Consider the following 26,113-nt stretch of genomic DNA (forward strand, 5'->3'; position numbering starts at 1 on the left):
TTTTTCACCACTGAGGACGATGTTGGCTGTGGGTTTGTCATATATGGCCTTTATTATGTTGAGGAAAGTTCCCTCTATGCCTACTTTCTGCAGGGCTTTTATCATAAATGGGTGTTGAATTTTGTAAAAAGCTTTTTCTGCATCTATTGAGATGATCATGTGGTTTTTATCCTTCAGTTTGTTAATATGGTTTATCACATTGATTGATTTGCATATATTGAAGAATCCTTGCATTCCTGGGATACACCCCACTTGATCATGGTGTATGATCCTTTTAATGTGCTGTTGGATTCTGTTTGCTAGTATTTTGTTGAGGATTTTTGCATCTATGTTCATCAGTGATATTGGCCTGTAGTTTTCTTTCCTTGTGACATCTTTGTCTGGTTTTGGTATCAGGGTGATGTGGCCTCATAGTAAGAGTTGGGGAGTGTTCCTCCCTCTGCTATATTTTGGAAGAGTTTGAGAAGGATAGATGTTAGCTCTTCTCTCAATGTTTGATAGAATTCGCCTGTGAAGCCATCTGGTGGTGGGCTTTTGTTTGTTGGAAGATTTTTAATCACAGTCTGAATTTCAGTGCTTGTGATTGGTCTGTTTATATTTTCTGTTTCTTCCTGGTTCAGTCTTGGAAGGTTGTGCTTTTGTAAGAATTGGTCCATTTCTTCCAGGTTGTCCATTTTGTTGGCATATAGTTGCTTGTAGTAATCTCTCATGATCCTTTGTATTTCTGCAGTGTCAGTTGTTACTTCACCTTTTTCTTTCTTTTATTTATTTATATTTATTTTTTGGATGTTTGGGTCTTCGTTTCTGTGCGAGGACTTTCTCTAGTTGCGGTGAGCAGGGACCACTCTTCATCGCGGTGCGCGGGCCTCTCACTGTCACGGCCTCTCTTGTTGCGGAACACAGGCTCCAGACGCGCAGGCTCAGTGGTTGTGGCTCACGGGCCCAGTCGCTCCGCGCATGTGGGATCTTCCCAGACCAGGGCACGAACCCGTGTCCCCTGCATTGGCAGGCAGACTCCTAACCACTGCGCCACCAGGGAAGCCCCACTTCTCCTTTTTCTAATTCTATTGATATGAGTCTTCTCCCTTTTTTTCTTGATGAGTCTGGCTACAGGTTTATGAATTTTGTTTATCTTCTCAAATAACCAGCTTTTAGTTTTATTGAACTTTGCTATTGTTTCCTTCATTTCTTTTTCATTTATTTCTGATCTGATCTTTATGATTTCTTTCCTTCTGCTAACTTTGGGGTTTTTTGTTCTTCTTTGTCTAATTGCTCTAGGTGTAAGTTTAGGTTGTTTCTTTGAGATGTTAGTTGTTTGTTGAGGTAGGATTGTATTGCTATAAAGTTCCCTCTTAGAACTGCTTTTGCTGCATCCCATAGGTTTTGGGTCGTCGTGTCTCCATTGTCATTTGTTTCTAGGTATTTTTTGATTTTCCCTTTGATTTCTTCAGTGATCACTTCGTTATTAAGTAGTGTATTGTGTAGCCTCCATGTGTTTGTATTTTTTACAGATCTTTTCCTGTAATTGATATCTAGTCTCATAGCGTTGTGGTCAGAAAAGATACTTGATACGATTTCAATTTTCTTAAATTTACCAAGGCTTGATTTGTGACCCAAGATATGATCTATCCTGGAGAATGTTCCATGAGCACTTGAGAAAAATGTGTATTCTGTTGTTTTTGGGTGGAATGTCCTATAAATATCAATTAAGTCCATCTTGTTTAATGTATCATTTAAAGCTTGTGTTTCCTTATTTATTTTCATTTTGGATGATCTGTCCATTGTTGAAAGTGGGGTGTTAAAGTCCCCTACTATGATTGTGTTACTGTCGATTTCCCCTTTTATGGCTGTTAGCATTTGCCGTATTTATTGAGTTGCTGCTATGTTGGGTGCATAAATATTTACAATTGTTATATCTTCTTCTTGGATTGATCCCTTGATCATTATGTAGTGTCCTTCTTTGTCTCTTGTAATAGTCTTTTTTTAAAGTCTATTTTTTCTGGTATGAGAATTACTACTCCAGCTTTCTTTTGATTTCCATTTTCATAGAATAACATTTTCCATCCCCTCACTTTCAGTCTGTATGTGTCCCTAGGTCTGAAGTGGGTCTCTTGTAGACAGCATATATACTGGTCTTGTTTTTGTATCCATTCAGCCAATCTATGTCTTTCGGTTAGAGCATTTATCCATTGAAATTTAAGGTAGTTATCGATATGTATGTTCCTATTACCATTTTCTTAATTGTTTTGGGTTTGTTATTGTAGACCTTTTCCTTCTCTTGTGTTTCCTGCCTAGAGAAGTTCCTTTAGCATTTGTTATAAAGCTGGTTTGGTAGTGCTGAATTCTCTTGGCTCTTGCTTGTCTGTAAAGGTTTCAGTTTCTCCGTCAAATCTGAATGAGATCCTTGCTGGTTAGAGTAATCTTGTTTGTAGGTTTTTCCCTTTCATCACTTTAAATATGTCCTGCCACTCCCTTCTGGCTTGCAGAGTTTCTGCTGAAAGATCAGCTGTTAACCTTATGGGGATTCCCTTGTATGTTATTTGTGGTTTTTCCCTTGCTGCTTTTAATATTTTTTCTTTGTATTTAATTTTTGATATTTGATTAATATGTGTCTTGGAGTGTTTCTCCTTGGATTTATCCTGTACGGGACTCTCTGTACTTCCTGAACTTGACTGACTCTTTCCTTTCCCATGTTAGGGAAGTTTTCAACTATAATCTCTTCAAATATTTTCTCAGTCCCTTTCTTTTTCTCTTCGTCTTCTAGGGCCCCTATAATTCGAATGTTGGTGTGTTTAATGTTGTCCCAGAAGTCTCCGAGACTGTCCTCATTTCTTTTCATTCTTTTTTCTTTATTCTGCTCTGCGGTAGTTATTTTCACTATTTTATCTTCCAGGTCACTTATCCATTCTTCTGTCTCATTTATTCTGCTGTTGATTCCTTCTAGAGAACTTTTAATTTCATTTATTGTGTTGTTCATCGTTGTTTGTTTGCTCTTTAGTTCTTCTAGGTCCTTGTTAAAGTTTCTTGTATTGTCTCCATTCTATTTCCAAGATTTTGGATCATCTTTACTATCATTACACTGAATTCTTTTTCAGGTAGACTGCCTGTTTCCTCTTCATTTGTTAGGTCTGGTGGGTTTTTACCTTGCTCCTTCATCTACTGTGTTTTTCTCTGTCTTCTCATTTTGCTTAACTTACTGTGTATTGGTTCTCCTTTTTGCAGGCTGCAGGTTCGTAGTTCCCATTGTTTTTGGTGTCTGCCCCCAGTGGGTAAGGTTGGTTCAGTGGGTTGTGTAGGCTTCCTGGTGGAGGGGACTGGTGCCTGTGTTCTGGTGGATGAGGCTGGATCTTGTCTTTCTGGTGGGAAGGACTGCGTCCTGTGGTGTGTTTTTGGGTGTCTGTGACCATATTATGATATTAGGCAGCCTCTCTGCTAATGGGTGGGGCTGTGTTCCTGTCTTGCTAGTTGTTTGACATAGGGTGTCCAGCACTGTAGCTTGCTGGTAATTGAGTGGAGCTGGGTCTTAGCATTGAGACAGAGATCTCTGGGAGAGCTTTTGCTGTTTGATATTATGTGTGTCTGGGAGGTCTCTGGTGGTCCAATATCCTGAACTTTGCTCTCCCAGCTCAGAAGCACAGGCCTGACACCCGGCTGGAGCACCAAGACCCTGTCAGCCACACAGCTCAGAAAACAATGGAGAAAAAAAAGAAAGAAAGAAAAAATAAATAAAATTAAGTTATTAAAATAAAAAATTAAAAAATTATTAAAAATTAAAAAATTCAAAAGTAATAAAAGAAAAGAAAGTAAGAAAGAAGAGAGCAGCCAAACCAAAAGACAAATCCACTAGTGATAACAAGCGCTAAGAAGTATACTAAAAAAAAAAAAGAAAGGAAAAAAAAAAAAACAGACAGAACCCTAGGGCAAATGGTAAAAGCAAAGCTATACAGACAAAATCACACAGAAGCATGCACATACACACTCAGAAAAAAAGGAAAAATAAAAATATATCTATATATAAAAAGAAAAAGGAAGAGAGCAACCAAATCAATAAACAAATTTACCAATGATAGTAAACTCTAAATATTAAACTAAGGTAAACATAAAACCAGAAACAAATTAGATGCAGAAAGCAAACCCCAAGTCTACAATTGCTCCCAAAGTCCACTGCCTCAATTTTGGGATGATTCGTTGTCTCTTCAGGTATTCCACAGATGCAGCGTACATCAAGTTGAGTGTGGAGATTTAATCTGCTGCTCGTGAGGCTGCTGGGAGAGATTTCCCTTTCTCTTTTTTGTTCGCACAGCTCCTGGGTTTCAGCTTTGGATTTGGCCCCGCCTCTGCGTGTAGGTCACCTGAGGACATCTGTTCCCTCCAAGACAGGACAGGGTTAAAGTAGCAGCTGATTCGGGGGCTCTGGCTCACTCAGGCCGGGGGGAGGGAAGGCTATGGAATGCGGGGTGAGCCTGCGGCGGCAGAGGCCGGCATGATGTTGCACCAGCCTGAGGTGCGCCGTGTCTTCTCCCGGGGAAGTTGTCCCTGGATCACGGGACCCTGGCAGTGGCGGGCTGCACAGGCTCGAGGGAGGGGAGGTGTGGATAGTGACCTGTGTTTGCACACAGGCTTCTTGGTGGCTGCAGCAGCAGCCTTAGTGTTTCATGCCCATCTCTGGGGTCCGCGCTGATAGCTGCGGCTCACGTCCGTCTCTGGAGCTCCTTTAGGCAGCGCTCTGAATCCCCTCTCCTCGTGCACCCCGAAACAATGGTCTCTTGCCTCTTCGGCAGCTCCAGACTTTTTCCTGGACTCCCTCCCGGCTATCTGTGGCGCACTAGTCCCCTTCAGGCTGTGTTCACGCAACCAACCCCAGTCCTTTCCCTGGGATCCCACTGAAGCCCGAGCCTCAGCTCCCAGCCCCCGCCCGTCCCAGCGGGTGAACAGACAAGCCTCTCGGGCTGGTGAATGCTGGTCGGCTCTGATGCTCTGTGCGGGAATCTCTCCGCTTTGCCCTCCGCACCCCTGTTGCTGCGCTCTCCTCCATGGCTCTGAAGCTTCCCCCCTGCCACCTGCCCCCCGTCTCTGCCAGTGAAGGGGCTTCCTAGTGTGTGGGAACTTTTCCTCCTTCACAGCTCCCTCCCAGAGCTGCAGGTCCCGTCCCTATTCTTTTGTGTCTGTTTTTTCTTTTTTCTTTTGCCCTAGCCAGGTACGTGGGTAGTTTCTTGCCTTTTGGGAAGTCTGAGGTCTTCTGCCAGCGTTCAGTAGGTGTTCTGTAGGTGTTGTTCCACATGTAGATGTATTTCTGATGTATTTGTGGGGAGGAAGATGATCTCCACGTCTTACTCCTCCGCCATTTTGAAGGTCTCCCCTGTATACATTTTAATATCACTAGTAAGAGATTCATTCCTCAGTTTTCTTGAAGGATGAATTCATCCCTTTTTTCTGAAAGAATTCCAGATTTCCTAAGAAAAATTCACTGTACCATGCTTTCATTTTCTTAGTCCCTTACAGGCACCTGTATTATCAGCAGTTAACACATTGTATTGTTACTATCTGTTTACTTGTCCACCTCACTCAAAAACTTAACCTTATTCAAGGAAGAAATTCTCTTATTCATCTCTGTACATGAGTGTCTGTCACATAGCAAGTTTTCTGCTATATATTGCTTAAAGGAATGAATAATGCTGATAGTTTGATTTTGAAACAATTCCTTACCTTAGGAAGAAAGAAATATTTATCATAAAAGTTTTATTTCATCCAGTCAAACAGGTTTTGACCCACTTTAAAAACTAATAAGTACATTTAATAAAATTAGAATGAAAAATAAAATATGTTTATGAAATGATACTTGTCATATTTTGTAATGATCATCTATTGCTGCATAATAGATTACCAGAAAAGTAAGAGGTTTAAAAAAATAATAAACATCTATCACTTCACACAGTTTCTGCGGCTTAGGAATTTGGGAATGGCTTAGGTGGGTGGTTCTGGCTTAGGGTATATCTTGATGTTGCAGTGAAGACCTTGGCTGGGGCTGCAGACATCTGAAATTTTTTTTCTGGGGTTGGGGACCAATTGGCAAGATGTCTCACTCATTCGGCTTTTAAGTTAATGCTGGTGTGTCCTCACAACATGGCAACTGGCATTGCCCAGACTGAGTGATTCGAGAAAGAGCAAGGCAGAAGCCACAATGCCCCTTATGACCTACACTTAGAAATCCCACGCTGCCATTTCTGCAAAATCCTTTAGGTCGTAACAGCTCAACCCTATTCAGTGTTGGATGAGACTATACAATGGTAGGAATGCCCACAGGCAAGAATCATTGGGGGCCACTGTGGTGGCTGGTTACCACATATTTTACTCTCAGAAAGTTATATTGCCAAGTTATGTATCTTAAGATAAATACTTAGATCTAAGGATGTACCATTCAGTACTCTAGTTGACAAAGAGAGATTGTAATTACAACAGGTGCAAAGAGAAAGATGGTGTGTTGGGATGGCTGGCAACCTGAAGCCATATTTCAGAAGGCAAACATTCTCCAATGGATTTGAAATTTTAAAAAGTCTCAAAGCGAAAATTCTCCTGGACATATATATTAATTCTTCAAATAAGAAATTCAAATACTTTTTGCTAATTAAAATTTGAATGATCAACTTCTAGAACCAAAAGAGTATAAATTCAAGGACATTGTATAATTATAGCATAAAACCTGTATTAACCACTGGTTGGATGGGATACATCCACTTGTATTAAAATTCTGATTTCTTTTCTCCATTTATTAAGTTTTAACTTGCCTTTTTAATGTTTTTTTCACAGAAAAAAAATCATTTGCTTCATTAAGAGTTTCAAAATGTAAATGATCCTCTTGTGTTTCTAATGCTATTTTTAATTGATACATTTCAAACATTTACCAGGGATTAATATTATTACCATGATGAGCCTTTTGTACCACATAATAGTCTTCAAAATATATATTGTTAATGTTTAAAAAACAAGGTTGGTGGTACAAGAAAGCATACTAGAAATAGTCGCTCTGAAAGCCAGAGAGAGCACCTGTCCTTGGGCTCTGACACTTGAGAAAAGTAGGTGAATGCTTCCAAGATATTAGAAACTGTTTACAGAGAAATGAAAACCTGTTTTCATAAGCAAGTACCATACTGGATTGAGAAGAATGTTTCTCCTCTGGCCAATCTTCACAATTCCCTATTTTCTGAATTTGATCTGGTTGATCTGTATACAATCTACTTGTGAAGCACTAATAGAATTGGCTTATTTCAAAAGACTTGGGTTCACTCATATGCTTATTTCAGAAGACTTGGGTTCACTCATATCTCTATAACCTACAAGTTAACATGACTAAGAAATTATATTTTCTTGTCTGTAAAATGGCACCTTGGTTCCTGGTCTGCAAAATTTGTGACTTTACTTCATCTTTTCAAATAAGACAAATTTTAGGACACAAAAATCAGATACTAGAAAAGAGATTTCACCTACCCTTCATTTCTTACTAAACATAATGTCAAAATACTATTCGAACAATGCTATGGTCTATCTGTCAGAATTTGATGAGAGTAGAGTCACTGTAAGTGATGTAAAATAGGGAATTTATTTTGTATGGCTTATGCATTCATGGGAGCTGATTAAGCAGTCTAGGTGAGGCTGTTGCAGTTTCTCTGGTACAGGGTCAGAAGTCAGCAGAGTGGAAGATAGTATAGAGGAGAAAAAATATCTTTGTCCTCTCCCTTTCTAAATTCTTGGCTGGGCCCCCTCTAACAAAAGACAAATTAATGAGAGAAAAGCACTCAGATTTATTTAATATAAGCTTTGTGGGACATAGGAGCCTTCCTTCATAAGGAAATGAAGCCCTTAAGAGGCAGTTAAACCTGAGCATTTTTATGCTAGGTTTGGTGATAAGTGAAAAGTGGTGAAAAAATGTGACACGACAAAAAAGGTCTGAGCTAAGTGTAGCAGATTGGGGGACGCAGTAAGGCCTGTTCATTCAGATTCCTCTGTGCATTTGAGGATAAGGACATTCTTTTCCTCTGGGTGTAGGGAGGGCCTCTCTCACAGGAGGGTTTTATGACCTGCTTTAGGGGAAGGTCAGAAAGTTCTTCTTGCACATGCTAGTTCTTCCATTCCTTCAGCTGAAAATATTCAGTATGCTAAGGTGCCACATTTTGGGGTAGCGTGTCCTGAACCCCATCACTGAAAAAGGCAGATGGAAATAGAATAGGGGAGACAAAGGACAACCTGGAACCCTCATTTGACTCTCACCACCTCAAATTACGATGACGTGGGTGAGCTGCAATACAGGCTGGTGCCTTCCACCTGCTGAAGGAGATGCTGAAGGAGGAGGGCCAGTCAGTGGGAACTGGAAGAGATGCAGCCTGCTGCTGTCACACGTCAAGACCAGCCAGCATACCTGCCATAATGGGCATGAGAGGTGACAGCGCCTGCCCTATACCAACCTTCAGAGAATAAACAATGGCTATTACTTCTATTTTGCCTTCCAAAGCTTGTGCAAATTTCTCTTGTACCCAACTGTTACCTGGAACATTCATGTAAGGGAATTCTGGGAAATGTAGTTCAAGTTTAGTGACTTGACAGCACACAAAACCACCCCATAGGATGACGATATAATTTATCATCCAAAACGGGACATTTGTGAGAGTGAAATGGAAAGCTATGAATATTTACCTCAGGACAATAGGCACAAACCAAGGTGTCTGGTCACCTGGATATTATGTCTTCCGAAACCCCAAGTTGGGGTGGAGGGGCAGAGTAATGTTCATTCCTTAATAACTAAGCCTAGGGGGTCACAAAGGCAGCTAGAGGCCTCACCCCCAAGCTTCTGTAGACTCAGCCAGGAAGTCCTTCCAGAAAACGGTGGAGTGCCGTGATAATTTAATGATTCTTTCAGGGTCAGAATTCGTGGTCTTTTGTTGAGATTCCTTACAGACTTCTTTGCCTTATTTACAAAGAGACAACTTTCTCTTTAAACAATAAATGCAAACAGGTAGGATTTCTAAAGAAATGACTATAAACTTAGTTAATAGTGCATGTTAATGATTTTCCTCTACGTCAGAACGTATGGGAATAAGTTGTAGTAATTCGTGGCTTTTCTTACCTAAAAACAAGGGTCATAATTTATTAGCATCTTCATCCATAAGAAAGGAAAATCATTATATGGCTGTACCAGGGGGTCTCAAAGCACATATAGTAATTCTTGCAGGCATTCCACAAAATATACTTATTTCAAAACAATTCTGAAAGAGTTAGATAAGATAATCTATGTAAAACATACCCCCTTGGCACATAGGAGGCACTCATTAAATGCAACTTGAATTTGCGTCTTATTACCAGGAAGTAAGATCAGTAATCTGAGAAGAGAGCCAGCGAGAATATGATGGTAGGAAGCATCAATTTCTTATGAAAGTCTTGCAGACATCTCCTGATGTGCCTTTTAAATAGACTTTCTAATGAGGTGTGCCATTTATCTACTGCTCTTAAAAATTAATTTCCCTGATATTTTTTTTCCCCTGGCACTTAGCCCAGTAAAACAGGTGCACTGTTTGTCAGGCTATGAGTTTAGAGGAGCAAAATGATTCAGAGAAGACCCAAAGTCAATCACAATGTTTAAATTTAACATTTAATAGTTATGTATATATGTATATGTGTCTGTGTGTCTGTGTGTGTGTATATATATAGAAATGCCTGTGTGACTGCATATGTATGAATATGTTATTACATTTTAAGAGACTTGGAAAACTGGGACACTAAATGCAACATTTTAGACTTTATCAGTTCTCATGTGTACTGAGTTTTCAAGAATAGCTGACATTTTTGTGCTTCTTATTCTGATTCAAGTCTTATCTCAAATCCCACATTTTCTGTTAAATGACCCAGGCCTGTTTGGTCTTCTTGGTCACTACATCTATAAGGATGCATTTCATTACCTAATTCCAATCTGCTTATAAACACCTCAAGGAAACAGAAGTTTTTATAGTCCAATGGTTCCCAGATCCTAATCAGAGTTTGTTGATTCTTCATGAAATGAAGAAAAAGATAAAGAAAAATATATCCACTTTAAAGATGTGTCCTTAATTCTATTGTTCCTACGTTTTTGGTCTTAAAATTCTCTTTTGAAATGATGATAATGGCAGATATTGTTCCTGTTACAGTTTTTAAATGACATTTTCTTACAAAATAGAAAGTTGGCAATTCGATGTTGGGCTCCAGGTTTTTGCTGGTGGCAGATTTCAAGGTCAAGAAATCCAAGTTTGATACCAATGCTCTATACCGCTCATTTGAACCTTAGCAAATGAGACTTTATATTTATAGATGTATCTAGATGGATACAATTATAAATCATACCATAATACCCCACTTTTTGATGGTCCAGCTATTAAACCTCTTTTAGTGCTGTGCTTGGATTCACTTCCTTAGAGAAACCTTTCCTGAACTTTCAGTATAAATCAAGTCACTCTATCCTAATTCCCCATTATATCATTTACTCTTTACTCACAGCACTTATTACAAGTTACATACATTTGATTGTGTGTGGTTACTTATTTAATATCTTTCTTCTCTACTGATCTGTTAGGTTTGCAAGGAAAATGACTGTCTATTTTATTTGCTTGATTTTTCTAGTGCTTAGAAGTGTTTAGCACTGTGAGCTCAATAAACATTTGAATGAATGTTGAGATGAAAGAATGAATAAATAAGTAAATAAATAAAGGAAAAGGTGGTAGTGTTTTTTACACTCTGAATGCTAAGTAATAAGCAGTCATTCTTTATAGTTTATGATGATTTTGATAGTGTTAAGATTCACTTTTTTTTTTTTTTTTGAAGAAAGAACTCTCCCATTCTTTTTTTTTTTTTTTAATTATTTATTTTTATTTATTTATTTTTGGCTGTGTTGGGTCTTCGTTTTCTTTGCGAGGGCTTTCTCCAGTTGCGGCAAGCGGGGGCCACTCTTCATCGCGGTGCGCGGGCCTCTCACTATCGCGGCCTCTCTTGTTGTGGAGCACAGGCTCCAGACGCGCAGGCTCAGTAGTTGTGGCTCACGGGCCTAGCTGCTCCGTGGCATGTGGGATCTTCCCAGACCAAGGCTCGAACCCGTGTCCCCTATATTAGCAGGCAGATTCTCAACCACTGCGCCACCAGGGAAGCCCCAAGATTCACTTTTTAAACCTCTATTTCTCTGATTGAACCTTAAGCATCTCAAAGGTAAGGATTGTCTCATTTATCTTAATATTCCTGTTAACCTGCTTATTGCCTGGCACACATTGTTTAGTAAAATTTGTATGAGCTTAACAGGAGTTATTTGCTAAGCATATATAGCAAGCAAACAAGCAAAACTACACAACAGTAATAATAAAAGAACACATGGACTTCAAGACCCAAGTGAAGTAGTTGAATGCAGGCTCTGGGGGCTAAAGCACTGGGTTGAAGTCCTGACTCCAATTAGTAGCTGTGTAACCTTGGGAACATGACTTCCCTGTGCCTCAGTTTCATTCTCTGTAGGCAATAATAGTATCTGCTTCATATGCTTCTGTGAGCATTGAATGAGTTAATATATACAAAACATTTGGAATTTTGAATGGCACATAGTAATTGTTAGATAAATTGTAGTTAGTATTATTTTAATTTATTCTTCATGACTTTAAGCTTATTCAATGTTTCAGAAAGATGAATAGGCATATTTCAAAAAGATGAATTGACTACATGATTTCCAGTTTTAAATATCATTTGAATATACATAGATTCTACCAATTACACAATAGTAATCCAATGATTAAAGTATTCTATTTTATTTTCACATTGAGGGAATGTTCTAGCCATTCTGAAATGGTTTATTATTTTTATATGATATAGTAAGAACATAATTCATGGCCCTACATGCTCCACTTTAATGTGGTTAAAAAAACTTTAAAATTATTTCTTTGGGGACTTCCCTGGTGGCACAGTGGTTAAGATTCCGCCTGCCAACGCAGGGCACAAGGGTTCGATCCCTGGTCCAGGAAGCTCCCCCATGCCGCGGAGCAACTAAGCCTGTGCGCCACAACTGCTGAGCCCGCGTGCCACAACTACTGAAGCCTGCACCTGGAGCCCATGCTGTGCAACAAGAGAAACCACTGCAATGAGAAGCCCTCGCACCACAATGAAGATTAGCCCCTGCTCTCCGCAACTAGAGAAAGCACGCGCGCAGCAACGAAGACCCAACACAGCCAAAAATAAATAAATTTATTTTTTTAAATTTATTTTTTTGGCTAACACTGAGCAATAGAATAGCTAAAGAGAATATATAATATAGTCAAGAGTTTCCAAAACCAAACCTTGACTTGATGAAATACATGTTTATTCAATATGTAGTCAGGATATGCTAACTGCTGTATAAATCCCAAATCTAGTATCTTTCTTTTTCACTGGTCTGCTAAATTTATAACATAATGATCCAAGTAAGTCATCTAACTGGAGTACTATGATGTTTTGACTGTTCTTGTGCTACCAGGAAATTAATTCTATTAGCTTGGAAACAAATCTATAGGAATCTATAAATCTACAGAAAACTTGCTTTCTCATTCCTTGTTAATACATGTAACATTAGGATTGTATTTATACTTAAGATATACATCTTTAAGAGGAAGAAGGAAAGTTAATTGTTCAATTAATATAATAACATCCATACCATGATTATTAATAAAATTATAGTAAGACTCTTCAATTTTTATATAGATGCTTGACATGAATAAAAGAAGCCAAAAGTTGTTTGTGATTTTTGTTTCAGAATGTAAAATGCCCTTTCTTTGACATGGGTCTAGCTCCAGCTAGCTGGAAATATTCAAGGCTTAAACACCTGCAACACAATTTTGCCAGCAAAAAATTGGTTGATTGGGGTCGTATTGAGAAAGAGAGGTGAAATGTACATTTATTTGCATTAATGCTTCTTATTGCCTCAAAAACTAGCAGTTGAGGAACAGCAAAGGACAACTTAGAAACATATTTTGAAACTGTTAAATATTGAAATAATCACACAATTAAAACTAAAGATGCTTGTGTTTAATTTCATTAGGGTTCCACACAAGTGCACATTTCTAAAATACTGAAGTTAGTTAATAGTAAAGATGAGTATGGGAAAATTTCAATTGAGAAAATGTTAAAAGTCAGAAGGAAAATGCTCATGCCTCAGATGTTGAATGGCAAGGATTGGAGCTACACTATGACTATTCAAATGTAAATTAGAAAAGTGACAGTCATTTCCTTGTGCAGTCAATAAAACAATTAGCTCACCAAAACTGCTTTTAAATCAGGATCCTAGTTTTCTTTTGCTTTAAATTCATCTAAATATCTAACATCTGCAAGTATTTTATTTTTTTCAAAATTGTAATTCAAATGGGTTTTATCTTTTAGAATCTGATGCATTTCAAGAGCTTTGTGTTCACCCTTCATTTTATTTTATTTTTTGCATGATTCTCACTAATGGATGGAGAAGCATGATCATTGCAATCTAATATGGGCAGTATCCAGAGATCAGAGGTAGGAGAGAGAGGGGAAGAAGATGATAAGAGAGATGGAGAGAGAAAGGGAGAGAAAGAGAAAATGACAATGTTTTGGGCATCTATGTTTATCTGGGATGTTAAAAGATAAACGGAGGCATATTCAAAATTTTAAGAATATAAGCAAAAATTGATTTGTATTGGGCAGCACCAAACCCAAAATGGTTAGGAGCACTCTGCTGACAGGAGTTCAGGAAAAACTTTTACAGAGGAGAGGCGGAAGCAAAGCAAGGAAATCATGTGATTGGCTACAGCTTAAGTGTTTGCCTTATTTGGGAAAGGCTAGCTGGCTCTTTGTGACTTGTTGTCCATAGGTTTGATTTCTTAACCTTGAGGAGCTTAAAGGCTTAGGTGTTTTGTTTTGTTTTTTTAATTAATTTATTTATTTATTTTATTTTTGGCTGTGTTGGGTCTTCGTTTCTGTGCGAGGGCTTTCTCTAATTGTGGCAAGTGGAGGCCACTCTTCATCGCGGTGTGCGGGCCTCTCACCATCGTGGCCTCTCTCGTTGCGGAGCACAGGCTCCAGGCGCGCAGGCTCAGTAGTTGTGGCTCACGGGCCTAGTTGCTCCGTGGCATGTGGGATCTTCCCAGACCAGGGCTCGAACCCGTGTCCCCTGCATTAGCAGGCAGATTCTCAACCACTGCGCCACCAGGGAAGCCCAAGGCTTAGGTTTTGTTTGCTGTCAAAGGCTGCTAAGGTATTAGAGTCACCTCAGTCTAATGGCCTCCTTGTTTAGTTAATTTAACAGAGAAGTACAGGTTATTGCTTCAGGAAGATCTTGTTTTATAAAAGGGCTTATCACTGTTAAAGAAATATGTGTGTCTGGGTCTGTATGAGAGGAAAGGGCCTCGTGAAGGTATGCTTTCAATGTGACTCCTTCCTGTATCTTCACAATCTCCCCTCTATTCCCTCCTTCCTTTCTACATGTTTATGTGTTTTCTAACTTGGAAAAAACAGCAAATTTCCCTCACCTCCCTATATCTCTATTTAGCTACAAACCTTTCTGTTTCTATCCCTCTAGCCAAGCCCCTCTAAGAGACAATCTGACACTATTCTGTCACTCTGCTGAAGTGTCTCAAATACACACTTGACTTCTTAATGAAAAAACTTGAACAAATGAACAAAAGAACAAATTGCATACTTAACATCTTCGTCTTGGTTAAACTTTTCAGCACTAGAACTGTTGACTGGCACTTGCTTATTAAAATCCTGTCCTCTTATGACTTTTATAACTCTTCTTTGACACCATGAGCTTCTTGCCCCTGTTAGACAATATCACCTTGTTCCATTGCTTTAGCTGCGATGACTTTGTGTTGCCCATACAAGTGATGAGTAAGCTGCCATCATATTTAGCCTGTTTATCTTTAATATATGCCTCTCAATCTAATAACAGGATCAACCCTTCTCTAAAATGGCCAGATAGTTAGATTTAGAGGCTAAAAACAGTGACACAGTTCGAAACAGTTAAAGCATGCAAGGTAAGTTTTAGGAAAATGCATTTTTCCCACCATGGGAGTCAGTAAGCTATTTTATTTTGAAAAAAAATCAGCTCATCAGCATTTTTATTTTCCCCTTAATTGACCTACTCGCCTAGAACTTTGCTTATAACTGACTTTCACACATAATGACTTCCCAGTCCACATCTTTAACCCTAATCTCTCTCCATTTTCCTAACTGCGTTAAGACATTCAGTTGGAACATCAAACTCAAAATTCCTAACTGAGGTGGTTATATTGGGTTGGCCAAAAAGTTCGTTCGGGTTTTTCCACTTGTATGAAAACCCAAACGAACTTTTTGGCCAACCCAATATTTCTTTCCAGGTCGGCCTCCTAGATTACCAATCCAATTTCCAGTTTCTTAAGTCAGAAAAGTAGGACTCCTCACATACTTTCCTCTTTCCCCACTACCCATGAACGTTCAGTGATCAAAAAGAACTCATTCTACTTTCCAAACATCTGTTGATTCTGTTCTATACTCTGTACCTTGTCTCTAGAACTCTTGCCTTGGTTTCCCCAAAACTGTTACACTAGCCATATATTTTCTCTTTGCCTCTAATCTTGCCTCTGCCTCCTTTCTCATTCTGTGGCCAGATTACTGTAAATGGCAAATCTCATTTTATTATTCCCCTATTTAAAATTTTAGATGTCTTCCTTTAAATATAAATATGTATATGAAATAAATATATGAAATAATGAAAGTATAAGCCAAAATTAACAAAATTAGGTAGCTGTCAAAAGAAGAGGACAGTATAGCAAGGGATTAGGGTGGCAACAAAACTTTTCTTTCTTTTTTTTAATTTTATATTGCCCTTTTTTTTTCATATATTTATTTTATTTATTTATTTTTGGCTGCGTTGGGACTTCGTTGCTGCACGTGGGCTTTCTCTAGTTGCGGCGAGCGGGGGCTACTCTTCATTGCCGTGCGCGAGCTTCTCGTTGCAGTGGCTTCTCTTGTTGCAGAGCACAGGCTCTAGGTGTGTGGGCTTCAGGAGTTGTGGCTCGCCGGCTCTGGAGTGCAGGCTCAGTAGTTGTGGCGCACGGGCTTAGCTGCTCCACGGCATGTGGGATCTTCCTGGACTAGGGCTCGAACCCGTGTCTCCTGCATTGGCAGGCGGATTCTTAACCACAGCGCCACCAGGGAAACCCAAAACTTTTCTTAATATGTGCTCTTAAATGGTTTTGACTTAGGGAACTTGTAAATGTCATTTTATAATTTTAAAATTTTTAAATAATCACTAAAATTTGAAAACGCACTGAAGCAAATGAAGCTAAATCTATATCACGTTATTTGCATAACCAGAGAAAATAATTACTTTAAATAACTTTAAAACATACAATTCTGAGTCTCTGTCCTTAGTATGATATAGTTCAAGGAGGAAAAGGCATGAAAAGAGAGCTAAAACTGCATTCACTGCTTTTATTGTTATTAGTAGTATTGCTGTCATTTTATTCAAAATTGTTATTGGTATACTGTAGAAAAAAATGAAGTAATTAATTAAGTTGATATCATTAAGAAATCAGATTTTCAACAGAAGAGAAGAAATGTGAGTTTAATAGCAAAAATGGTGTGTGAAAATTCCAGATTTTATTTGGAAATATCAGTGTAAACACATGACTTTGACATTTCATATTTCTTGGCCAAATCCAACTCAATGAGCACACCTGATGACCAAATTTTAGTCTCAAAATACCATTTCCCAATAAAAGGAGCTGTGATTCCTTCAAGAAGTGGCTGATTCCATACTTGGCAAAAGATACAAAACTTACTTTGGACATTTTTTTGTGCCTCAAACAAGAAACTATCAAATTATGGAACAGACATGCATGTTGAAGTATTTATGGATCTGGGATTAAGAATTTAAGTATCTAGGATTTGCTTTAAAATATTTACTAAACTAGAAAAAAGAAAAGATAAATGTGGGAGAGAAGAAATATAAATAAAACTGGTAAAATGATAACTATTGAAGCTAGGTGTGGTGGATTTGTATTGTGTCATTTTGGCTAGGATAAAACCATGTTTTCTAGAATTCCCTCCCCTGCATAGTTGTGGGTTTGTGTGAGCCAGAAGGATCATTGTGTGAGAGATTTGAGAGGCAGAGGCAAGCAGGACCAGGGAGGTCATTGCAGGGGACCAGGTGCAGTTGCACACGCCTGGTGTCACTGATCCCTTAACTCACCTTGTTGACATGGGACAGCAGCTGCTCCTGCAGCGACCCCAGCACCTGCCAGAGCTTCCTTTGGCTTCTTCACTCCTGGCCTAGGTACATATTTAGCTCCATGAGAAGGGTGACAGATTCTCCTCTTTGAAGAGGGAAGTTTGGAGGTCGTAGGACTGATGCAGTTTCCAGTGTGTTCTCTCAGCCCTCACAGGCTCCAGATTCCACTGCTTCCTCTACTTTTTGCCCATGTTTTCTTCCTGAGTGCCTCTTCTTTTGTCTTCAGGCCCCAACACCACAGACATAAGTAAAAATCTTTCATAGTGTGATGAATATTAGAGGTACCATGGGAATTTTATGAATCCAGCTTTTTATTTTGCCATATTCTGAGTAGTGTTCACTGAGGGTAAGGATAAAAGGTTACAGGGAATTTCAACCTCTGTATATGGTCTATGTTAAAAATCTAGTGGAAGGAAAATCTATGCAGAGACACTTGATTTTGAAGTTAAATCATTTATGTAATTCAGGGCAGGTAATTACATACAACTTTTTTAAAGTTTTTATACTTTTAAAATATAACATCTGTTACTGAGTATGGCAATATCCTGGTACTCACTCATTTGTAAAAGAAGGCATTTAAACATAGCAAACTGAGATTTCATCATACTGTTTTCTCTACAGAAGCATCTGAAAGATGCCCTATAGAAGTATCTCACAAATTACTCATGACTGAATTATCTGGTCTGAAATGAACTGACCTAATATTTATATTTCTTGCTAAATCACACAATGTAAATTAAATAAATATAAAAATCATTTTAACCTATATATTCAATTTCAAAGAAATTTTGCAGCATAGATTAAATTTCATATTTTTGTCCATGCGAAAATCCTTGAAATAACATTACACACTGCATATAAAGTTATTTAATGGAAAGCATGTACTACAGCAGTTGAATTTAATTTTCATTGGCCTCCACTCCATTTCATTATTATTTTTACCTTTGCTTCTCCCAAATCTCTATCAGTTAGCCAGGTCCACTCCTATTAACTCTTTACTGTAAATTATTTTAAAGGGCTACTGTAAGTGGTTTTAAAGAGAGGCTATTAAAAAATGAGCCTCTCAAAATATTTCTCGGGTGGAAAAGTTTTTTAGAAAAGCTGTTTTAGGGCCACAATTTTTCACTATTCTGGTTACAACGAAAGTGGCTTATCAGATACCAAAATAGCAGGTGTTGTCTCTGGAACTGAAGCAATCTTACAAACATACAGCTATCTTCTGAATTTTTCAAGAGAAAATAATGGGAAGATTTTGTAATTCCAATTAGTGTGCCTTTTACGAACTTCAATTGGAAGGATGTAAATACAGCTTAGAGGTCAAATATGGAGGAATAATGTTGCTGCATCAAACATTTCTTGAATTCTTGACTTCCTTGGATGTGTTACTTCCTATTTCTCTTGTACTGGCATTACCTTCAATTTGAAATGAAATAGAGAGTATGAAAACAATAAAGCTTTCTCTTGTGGGAGAAAAAAAGGCATAGAAGAGACTCTAAGAGATTGAAAGGCTCTCCACTGGGATGATAACAATTAAAGATGACAGTTCTGACATCACTGAGTTCAGACAAGTATGTTCAAGGCAATTGGTCTAACCTATGAGAAATTGGAAGTGACTTCAGACTGGACCTAAAACACTTTACAGTACAATGTCTTGAGTAAACGTCACTTTGATGAAGGCATTGACCTTTATAGTAGATGTAAAAGTACATATTTTTGTTTGTTATTTCTTAAATATCTGTGCCTAGCATTATCAATGCTTGAGACTCCGGGGCACAAAGATTCAGAGGGCTATTAAATTCACCGTGAGTGCTTTTTGTTTTAAGTGTGTCCTCGTTAAAAATAAACTAAATTAAATCAGTATTTCAACCTTATATCCTTAGGAAATAGTTGACTGTTATGAATGATGCCAAATCTCAAGTCTAAACTGTTTAATAAGAATTTGTATTCTCTCAGCTACATTGCTGCATACAAGAAACTTACTAACATAATGGAGACAGACATAGTGGAGACAACCATTGTTTTCAAATCATTTGATTTTTTTTGTCTTTTGTCTCATTTTTCTTACCTGCATATCCCTTCCTCCCCTCACTGTGGATGGCATGGGGATGGGAAAACATATCTGTAGCTCTGTTTAGCACTGGTAAAGTTCTAAGGAGTTCTGTTTACCCTGAACAAAGACTAAGTAATATCACAGTACTTCAAGCAAGAATTGTCATGTAACTCAGAGCATATTAAATGATGCATAATTTGCTAATATTTTTCTTAACTTGATCAAAATTTCACCAACAGAAACCAAAGTATTCAAACACTTACGTGCAACAGGAAGGAGAAGCTAGTCACTTAAAATAGTAATTTAGGTCTGGAAAATCACTACTATACATTCTGAAACAGCATCCCTCACATATCAAAATTAGAAACATCTAGATAGCAAGCCCAAAAATGGCAGCATTATGTTAATTATATTACACTTAAGATAGGATATTGCATACAATAGATGCAAAATAATTGTCTTGAAAGAAGAGTTTTATATTTTTAGTCAACTCCATATTGAGTACCACCGTGTAAGATACACACATCAACATATATACAAGTCGAATTTTTTCTAACTTAGGTAGCATTTATGACACTTAAAAAAAATCCTTAGCTCAGTTTAGATCCAAATATTTAGATGTGAATATTTTCTGCGAGGTAAGGGGCAAGCACTAGTTGTTTCATGAGGCCTTATGAAAGCAGTGTTTGGATTTCACAGACCCTGCCAATGTTGCCTATGAGGACGCAGTGACTAAGGGTAATATTTATCACAGCCTACATTGATAGAGCACTACCATAAGTTTGAATTAAATGATTCTGAAGACTGAATTAATAATTACCTAACATTTACCATATCCTTTACTCTGCTTTAGGTGCTTTACACCAAGAAATTTAGGTACAATGAGGTTGAGTGAAGCTCAATAAGTACCATTTGGCAGAGGCTCGTGGGCAGAAGGGTCAGAAGATGCCTGGGACCCCTATTCTCTGGCTGTCCTGTGGAGTGGCTCAGATAGATACATATGGGGCAGTCTAGAGTTTCACCTCTGAGTTGCTCTTTCCTTTGTTAAGGAATGCAAGAGGGCAGCCTTATAGTTGGGAGGTAACTCCTTTGGGAATGGATACCATGCAGTAAGAACTAAGGTCCCAAACACCCAAGGGGATACTGGAAATGACAGTTGTGCAGCATTTGGAGACCTTGAGAAAAGGTGAGATCATACACAGAGCCTGCTGCTGAGGGGTGGGGTAGCCTCCGGCCCCAGCTAGCAAACTGGAAAGAGCCTCTGGGTCATTCAAGATTCAAAGTGGGGCTTCCCTGCTGGCACAGTGGTTGAGAATCCGCCTGTCAATGCAGGGGACACGGGTTCGATCCCTGGTCTGGGAGGATCCCACATGCCGTGGAGCAACTAAGCCCGTGTGCCACATCTACTGAGCCTGTGCTCTAGAGCCCACGTGCCCCAACTGCTGAAGCCCGTGCACCTAGAGCTCGTGCTCTGCAACAAGAGAGGCCACTGCAGTGAGAGGCCCGTGCACCACAATGAAGAGTGGCCCCCGCTCATCACAACTAGGGAAAGGCCACGCACAACAACGAAGACCCAACGCAGCCATAAATAAATAAATACATACATACATAAAAAAAAAAAAAGATTCAAAGCCAATCTTGCATGTTTCTCCACATTGACGTTTATTAATTACCAGACACTGTACTATGTGACTTGAATGTATTATCTCATTAATACTGATGACAACCTTGTAAGTATTGTTACTCTTACTGTTGTTTTACAGTCCAGCAAACTGAAGCACAGAGTACTTTGGTTTTGTATCACAGTGTATAATACTGTTTGCCAGAACTGGGCATATTATAAATTGAGGTCTGAGAAGGCTGAATATAGAGATAACAGGCATAAGGGGTTGAAGTCTTAGTTTAGAATAGTGACTTTGGAAAAGCAGAGATGTCAAAGAAATTTACAGACATGGCGAAAGTTAATCTTCTCAACATCACACAGCATTTAGGTGGGGTGAGCACTAAGACTCAGTGAGGTGAATAAAGCACTCACTCTGAGTGCCAAATTTAAGAGGCTCCAAAAAACTCAGTAGTTAAGATACATGATATTTTAATACAATCCCTAACATTTAAAAACTAATGCAACAATCTGGGATGAACAAAATATCAAAGTTTTAAATAAAGACAAAAGTATTGTTACTGATTTTTCCTTTTGTCTCTGGCTTCAATATGGCGCGGTTTAGCACTAGGTAGGAGAGCTGCACTTGACTCAAGTTCTTTCATTTTTAGCCTTTGCCTTCCTCGGTGAGTCAGTCCTCATGGTTATAAGATGCTATAGCAGTTCCAGGCTTTATATTCTCATGCAGCAAAGTCCTTGTTCCCCCTTTTAACAGCAAGAAAAGCCCTCCCAGAATCTCTCATCCAACATCTTACTACAGAACCAATTGTGAATTCATGGTTTTGTTTGTTTGTTTTAAGTTTTAGTGTTTTTTTGTTTGTTTTTAATTAATTTATTTATTTTTGGCTGTGTTGGATCTTCGTTTCTGTGCGAGGGCTTTCTCTACTTGTGTCAAGCGGGGGCCACTCTTCATCGCGGTGCGCGGGCCTTTCACTGTCGTGGCCTCTCTTGTTGCGGGGCACAGGCTCCAGACGCGCAGGCTCAGTAGTTGTGGCTCACGGACCCAGTTGCTCCGCAGCATGTGGGATCTTCCCAGACCAGGGCTCGAACCCGTGTCCCCTGCATTGGCAGGCAGATTCTCAACCACTGCGCCACCAGGGAAGCCTTGTTTGTTTGTTTTTTGATTGCAGATTGCATAGTAGTTGAGTCATACTCTGGATGGTGCAAAATCTGGCTCCATTACTTACTAGCAATGCAGCCTTAGGTATTTTATTTAAATTCCCTCTGTCTCAGTTTTCTTATATTTAAAATAGAGACGTCTACCTCATTGGGATTTTGAAAGGAAAAAGTGAGTTAGTATACATAAAGTTCTTAGGATGGTACCTGGCAGGTAATATACACCCTAAAAGTGTTAGCTACTACCATTTTTATGATGATCCTCATTTTAATGTATGTAATTTAACTCATGGAAACGTGAAAGGTAGAAAAGTACGATTAAAAAAGAAAACATCTATGAAAGGTTTAGTTGCATTGTATAATATTATCCCCACTGTTATAATTTGGATGTGATGTCTGAGAGAAGGAATAAGAATTAACTTGAGGACTACTATCTTTTTAAAGATATATCTATATCCATATGTATATATGTTTTTAAAGTTGTTTTCCATGTGACTGAAAATCAGAAGCTGGTCTCAAGATAGCAAAATATTTTTTTCATGAAAATAACCTGGTTTGACTATTTTAGAACCAGGCAATATACATGTCTGCAAAGTGTATATATAGTGCATTTAAGCATAAGGATAATTAAACTGATATCTATTTTGTTGGATTTTATTGTTAAGTTTCTCAGTGAACACTTAGAAAGAAGAGGAATGGGGAAATGGTCTCAATCTATTCAGATCATAAAAATCCCATTTGCAATATTCTTCCATTAGATATAAAATATACTAGTGCTAAAAATGCCTTTAATGGTACCAGTACAGTCCAGTTCCTTACATATAATTCTTTTAAAATCCTCAAATGCAATTATAAAATTCCACTTCATTTCCTTTCTCTAAGGTTTAATCTCACCTTTCAGACTACCATATCTTGCTCACATGACACTCTCCAGAATGCAGTGAAATAAGTTCCAAAGAGTAAAGTTATGTTGTCACTGAATCATGGAGGTAGGTTTCCCTGAGACCAGTTGTAACTTGGCATCCTTGTGATGGGTTGTGAATCCTCCGAAATTAAAAATTTCCCCAGAAATCTCATCTCTAATATTATTTGTCCCTCTCTATGGCATCTTACCCATCAGCATAAAAATGGAACATTCTTCCCACTTGAACAACATAAGCAATGGAAACCCCACTATGATTCTAGTCCTTCAACTATTGCCCAATCTCTGTCATTTACTTTACAGTAAAATATACTTACTACCTCTAAATTCTTCCCATTTAGTCTTGAATGTATTTCACTGAAATTGCCCTTTGAAGGTCACCAGTGACATCCTCATCATTAAATCTAAAGCTCTATTCTCAGTCTTCATCTTTCTTGACCTATCAGCAACATTTGCCAACTGCTCACTTTATCCTCACAGAAACAATTTCTTGACTTGATATCTAGTACATTATACTCGTTTTTTTTCTGCCTCTCAGTTAATATCCCTCTGTGTCTCTTTGTCTCTGTCTGTCTCTCTTCTCTCCTCAGAATCCATTGCTGGTTCTTCCTCATCTCTCTGACTTATCTCACTGTCTTGTAAATGTTGGAGTGTTCCTAGGTCCACTCCCTTAGTGATCACATTCAGTGTCATAGCTTTGAATGCTTCCTATTCTTTATTGAATTTCCAAGTTTCCGTCTTCAGCTAGAACTTCATTTTTGTAGAACATATTGAGCTATACAGATGTCTACATCTCCACATAGAGGTCTAATAGACAACTCAAGTTTAACAAGTTTAAAACTCAGCTACTTAAATATTCTGCGCAACAAACCCCGTTTCTCTCCAGTCCTCCCCATTTCAGTAAATGGTATTTTCATCCTTCCAGTTTCTCAAACCAAAAACCTTGAAGTTATTCCATACCCCTCTGTTTCTCTCACATCCAACAGCCACACTGTCAGTCTATACATTAATTCTATCTTTTAGATACACTCAGAATCTGATCACACCTCACCACACAAACTGGTACCACCCATATAGAAATCACCATCTTCTTTCCCTTGGACTATGTATTATTTCATTTGGCTCCTTACTGATCTCCCTGTTTCCAACCAGGCATTCTTTCAATCCTCAACGTGGCGAATGAAGTTACATAAATCAAATCACTTTTTCCTCTGCTCAGACCTTCCAATGACTTCCTATCTCAGTCAGAGTAAAAACCTAATTTTGGCATACTTAACCCTTAGAAAGTATAATATGTTGATATAATTCTAGTCCCTTAAGATGTCAAAGGGAGAAGAATCCCTGAAAAGCTTAGTTTTTAAAATTAAGGAAAACATAAATCTAAAAATTTAATTACAGATTGATGAAAAATCAGGTGCAACTTAGACCATATTTCTAGATATATCACCTCTTCAATCAGATCTTAAAGGCTACCCTTAACCCTTCAGAGCAACCTTCATGTAACTTGAATGAGAATAACAACATGTTGGAAATCCCTAATATGTCTTTTTTCTTGCTTGCATTTTTATTATTTAATCTTTTATTTCACAAACAGTTTATATCTCCTAGGATATAAGAAAGGTAAGATTTACAGACTTCAGTTTTTCCTAATTCTATCCATTGAAGTTACTAGAAGTAACTCAAATGTGTTAAAAGAAGAAATCAGGAAAAGCAGCTTTTCTTAGTTTCTTTGGGAATAATTACAAAACTTCTCTTTGTTTTTAATTACTTTTAGCAAGCTCTATTTCCAAGATGGGCTCAGATCCTCTAAGACTTGTACATGACGCTGTGGAGGAAACCACGGACTGGGTCTATGGCTTCTTTTCTTTGTTGTCTGACATCATCTCGTCTGAGGGTGATGAAGAAGATAATGATGATGGAGACAAGGACACTGATAAAGGTACAAAGAGAATAGAGATATATCTAACTGCTAGGACCGATGATTGATATGCATTACAATAGTTTGCTTAAGTTTAAGCACAAATGAGCACTTGGGTCAGGCTAAACCAAAATGAATACACTTCAGAGTGCAAATAGCCTATCAACAGGCTGCCAAACTCAGTAAGTTGGTCTCTATATGGCTTTCATCTTATAGCTTATCTGCCATTATGGCAAAGATGTCAAAATTAAATGCTACATTAGAGTAGCAATATAGTAGAGAGGGACTTATTATACAATCCTACCGAACCACAATAGAAACTCACATTTATATGCTTCTTTGGGAACAAAAAATGGCTGCTATTTCCCAAGTTTGAAAACTAAATATACGTATAAATATGTTATACATATAATTCATATTTACAGTCAAATAGAGAAAGCAATCCTACTAAAATCACAATGAAAGTTATTTAATTGAATCAAATGGAGGTGTAGAACGCAGGGACACATTCTAAATGCCACAACCATTATGCAACTAACCTATTTACTCTCTAGAATGTATTGATGATCAAAAGGAAATAACAAACTTAAACCATATGTAAACTGCTATTGAGCGGATGTGAAAAGAACAAAGCATTGTGATTCTGCTTTTTTAGATGGCATTTTTAAGATCAGCCTTACTCATCAGAAATTACATATTCAGCCTTGACTACCAGGAAAGCTCTTATTATTTTAGTCCTTTCTATGACTTTGTCTGAATTTGTATTTTTTGGCTCCTGTGAGAGGTCGAGATGAACAATAGAGGACTGAAATGAACATGATATACGAACTGTAATGTATAATTTGGATCACTGCCACAATTTTATTGAACTCATAAAAGTGAAACGATCTCAAATAAATGTACATAGGCAAAGTGTATACTTAAAAATTGGAATTTGGAAGGCAAAGTAAGATATGGACTACTATTATCAAAACTAATAGATGGTTTTTTAAAAATGAATGAAAGAAAATGGGAAAATAGAGAGGCAATATTATGCTCTGCTGAAAGTTTTTCTAATTTACTGTTTTTGCCTTGGTTTAGGAGAAGTAGAGGAGCCTCCCTTGAAAAAAAAAGGTTAGTTGTGTTGACCTTTGAAAAAAAGTATTTTTCTTTTATGGTAATATTGATTTTCACCATAACTT

The 26,113-nt window shown here is 38.1% G+C and overlaps 1 protein-coding gene across 12 annotated transcripts in view; it reads left to right on the forward strand.

The window, feature by feature from the left end:
• The window catches only part of TRDN (triadin), a 370,366-nt gene that overhangs the window by 60,948 nt on the left and 283,305 nt on the right, over window positions 1-26,113 (forward strand). For all 12 annotated transcript variants that reach the window (XR_014248698.1, XM_082406161.1, XM_082406160.1 and 9 more), the window contains exons 3-4: window positions 24,789-24,953; window positions 26,013-26,045. Coding sequence is in view for 11 of the 12 variants with exons in the window: in XM_082406161.1 (XP_082262287.1) it covers window positions 24,789-24,953; window positions 26,013-26,045 (198 nt within the window). In the remaining variant the exon portion in view is untranslated. The remainder of the gene's footprint in view (window positions 1-24,788; window positions 24,954-26,012; window positions 26,046-26,113) is intronic.

The sequence above is a fragment of the Balaenoptera borealis genome, assembly GCF_965194805.1.
Source record: "Balaenoptera borealis genome assembly, chromosome: 9".
Taxonomy (NCBI): Eukaryota; Metazoa; Chordata; class Mammalia; order Artiodactyla; family Balaenopteridae; genus Balaenoptera; species Balaenoptera borealis.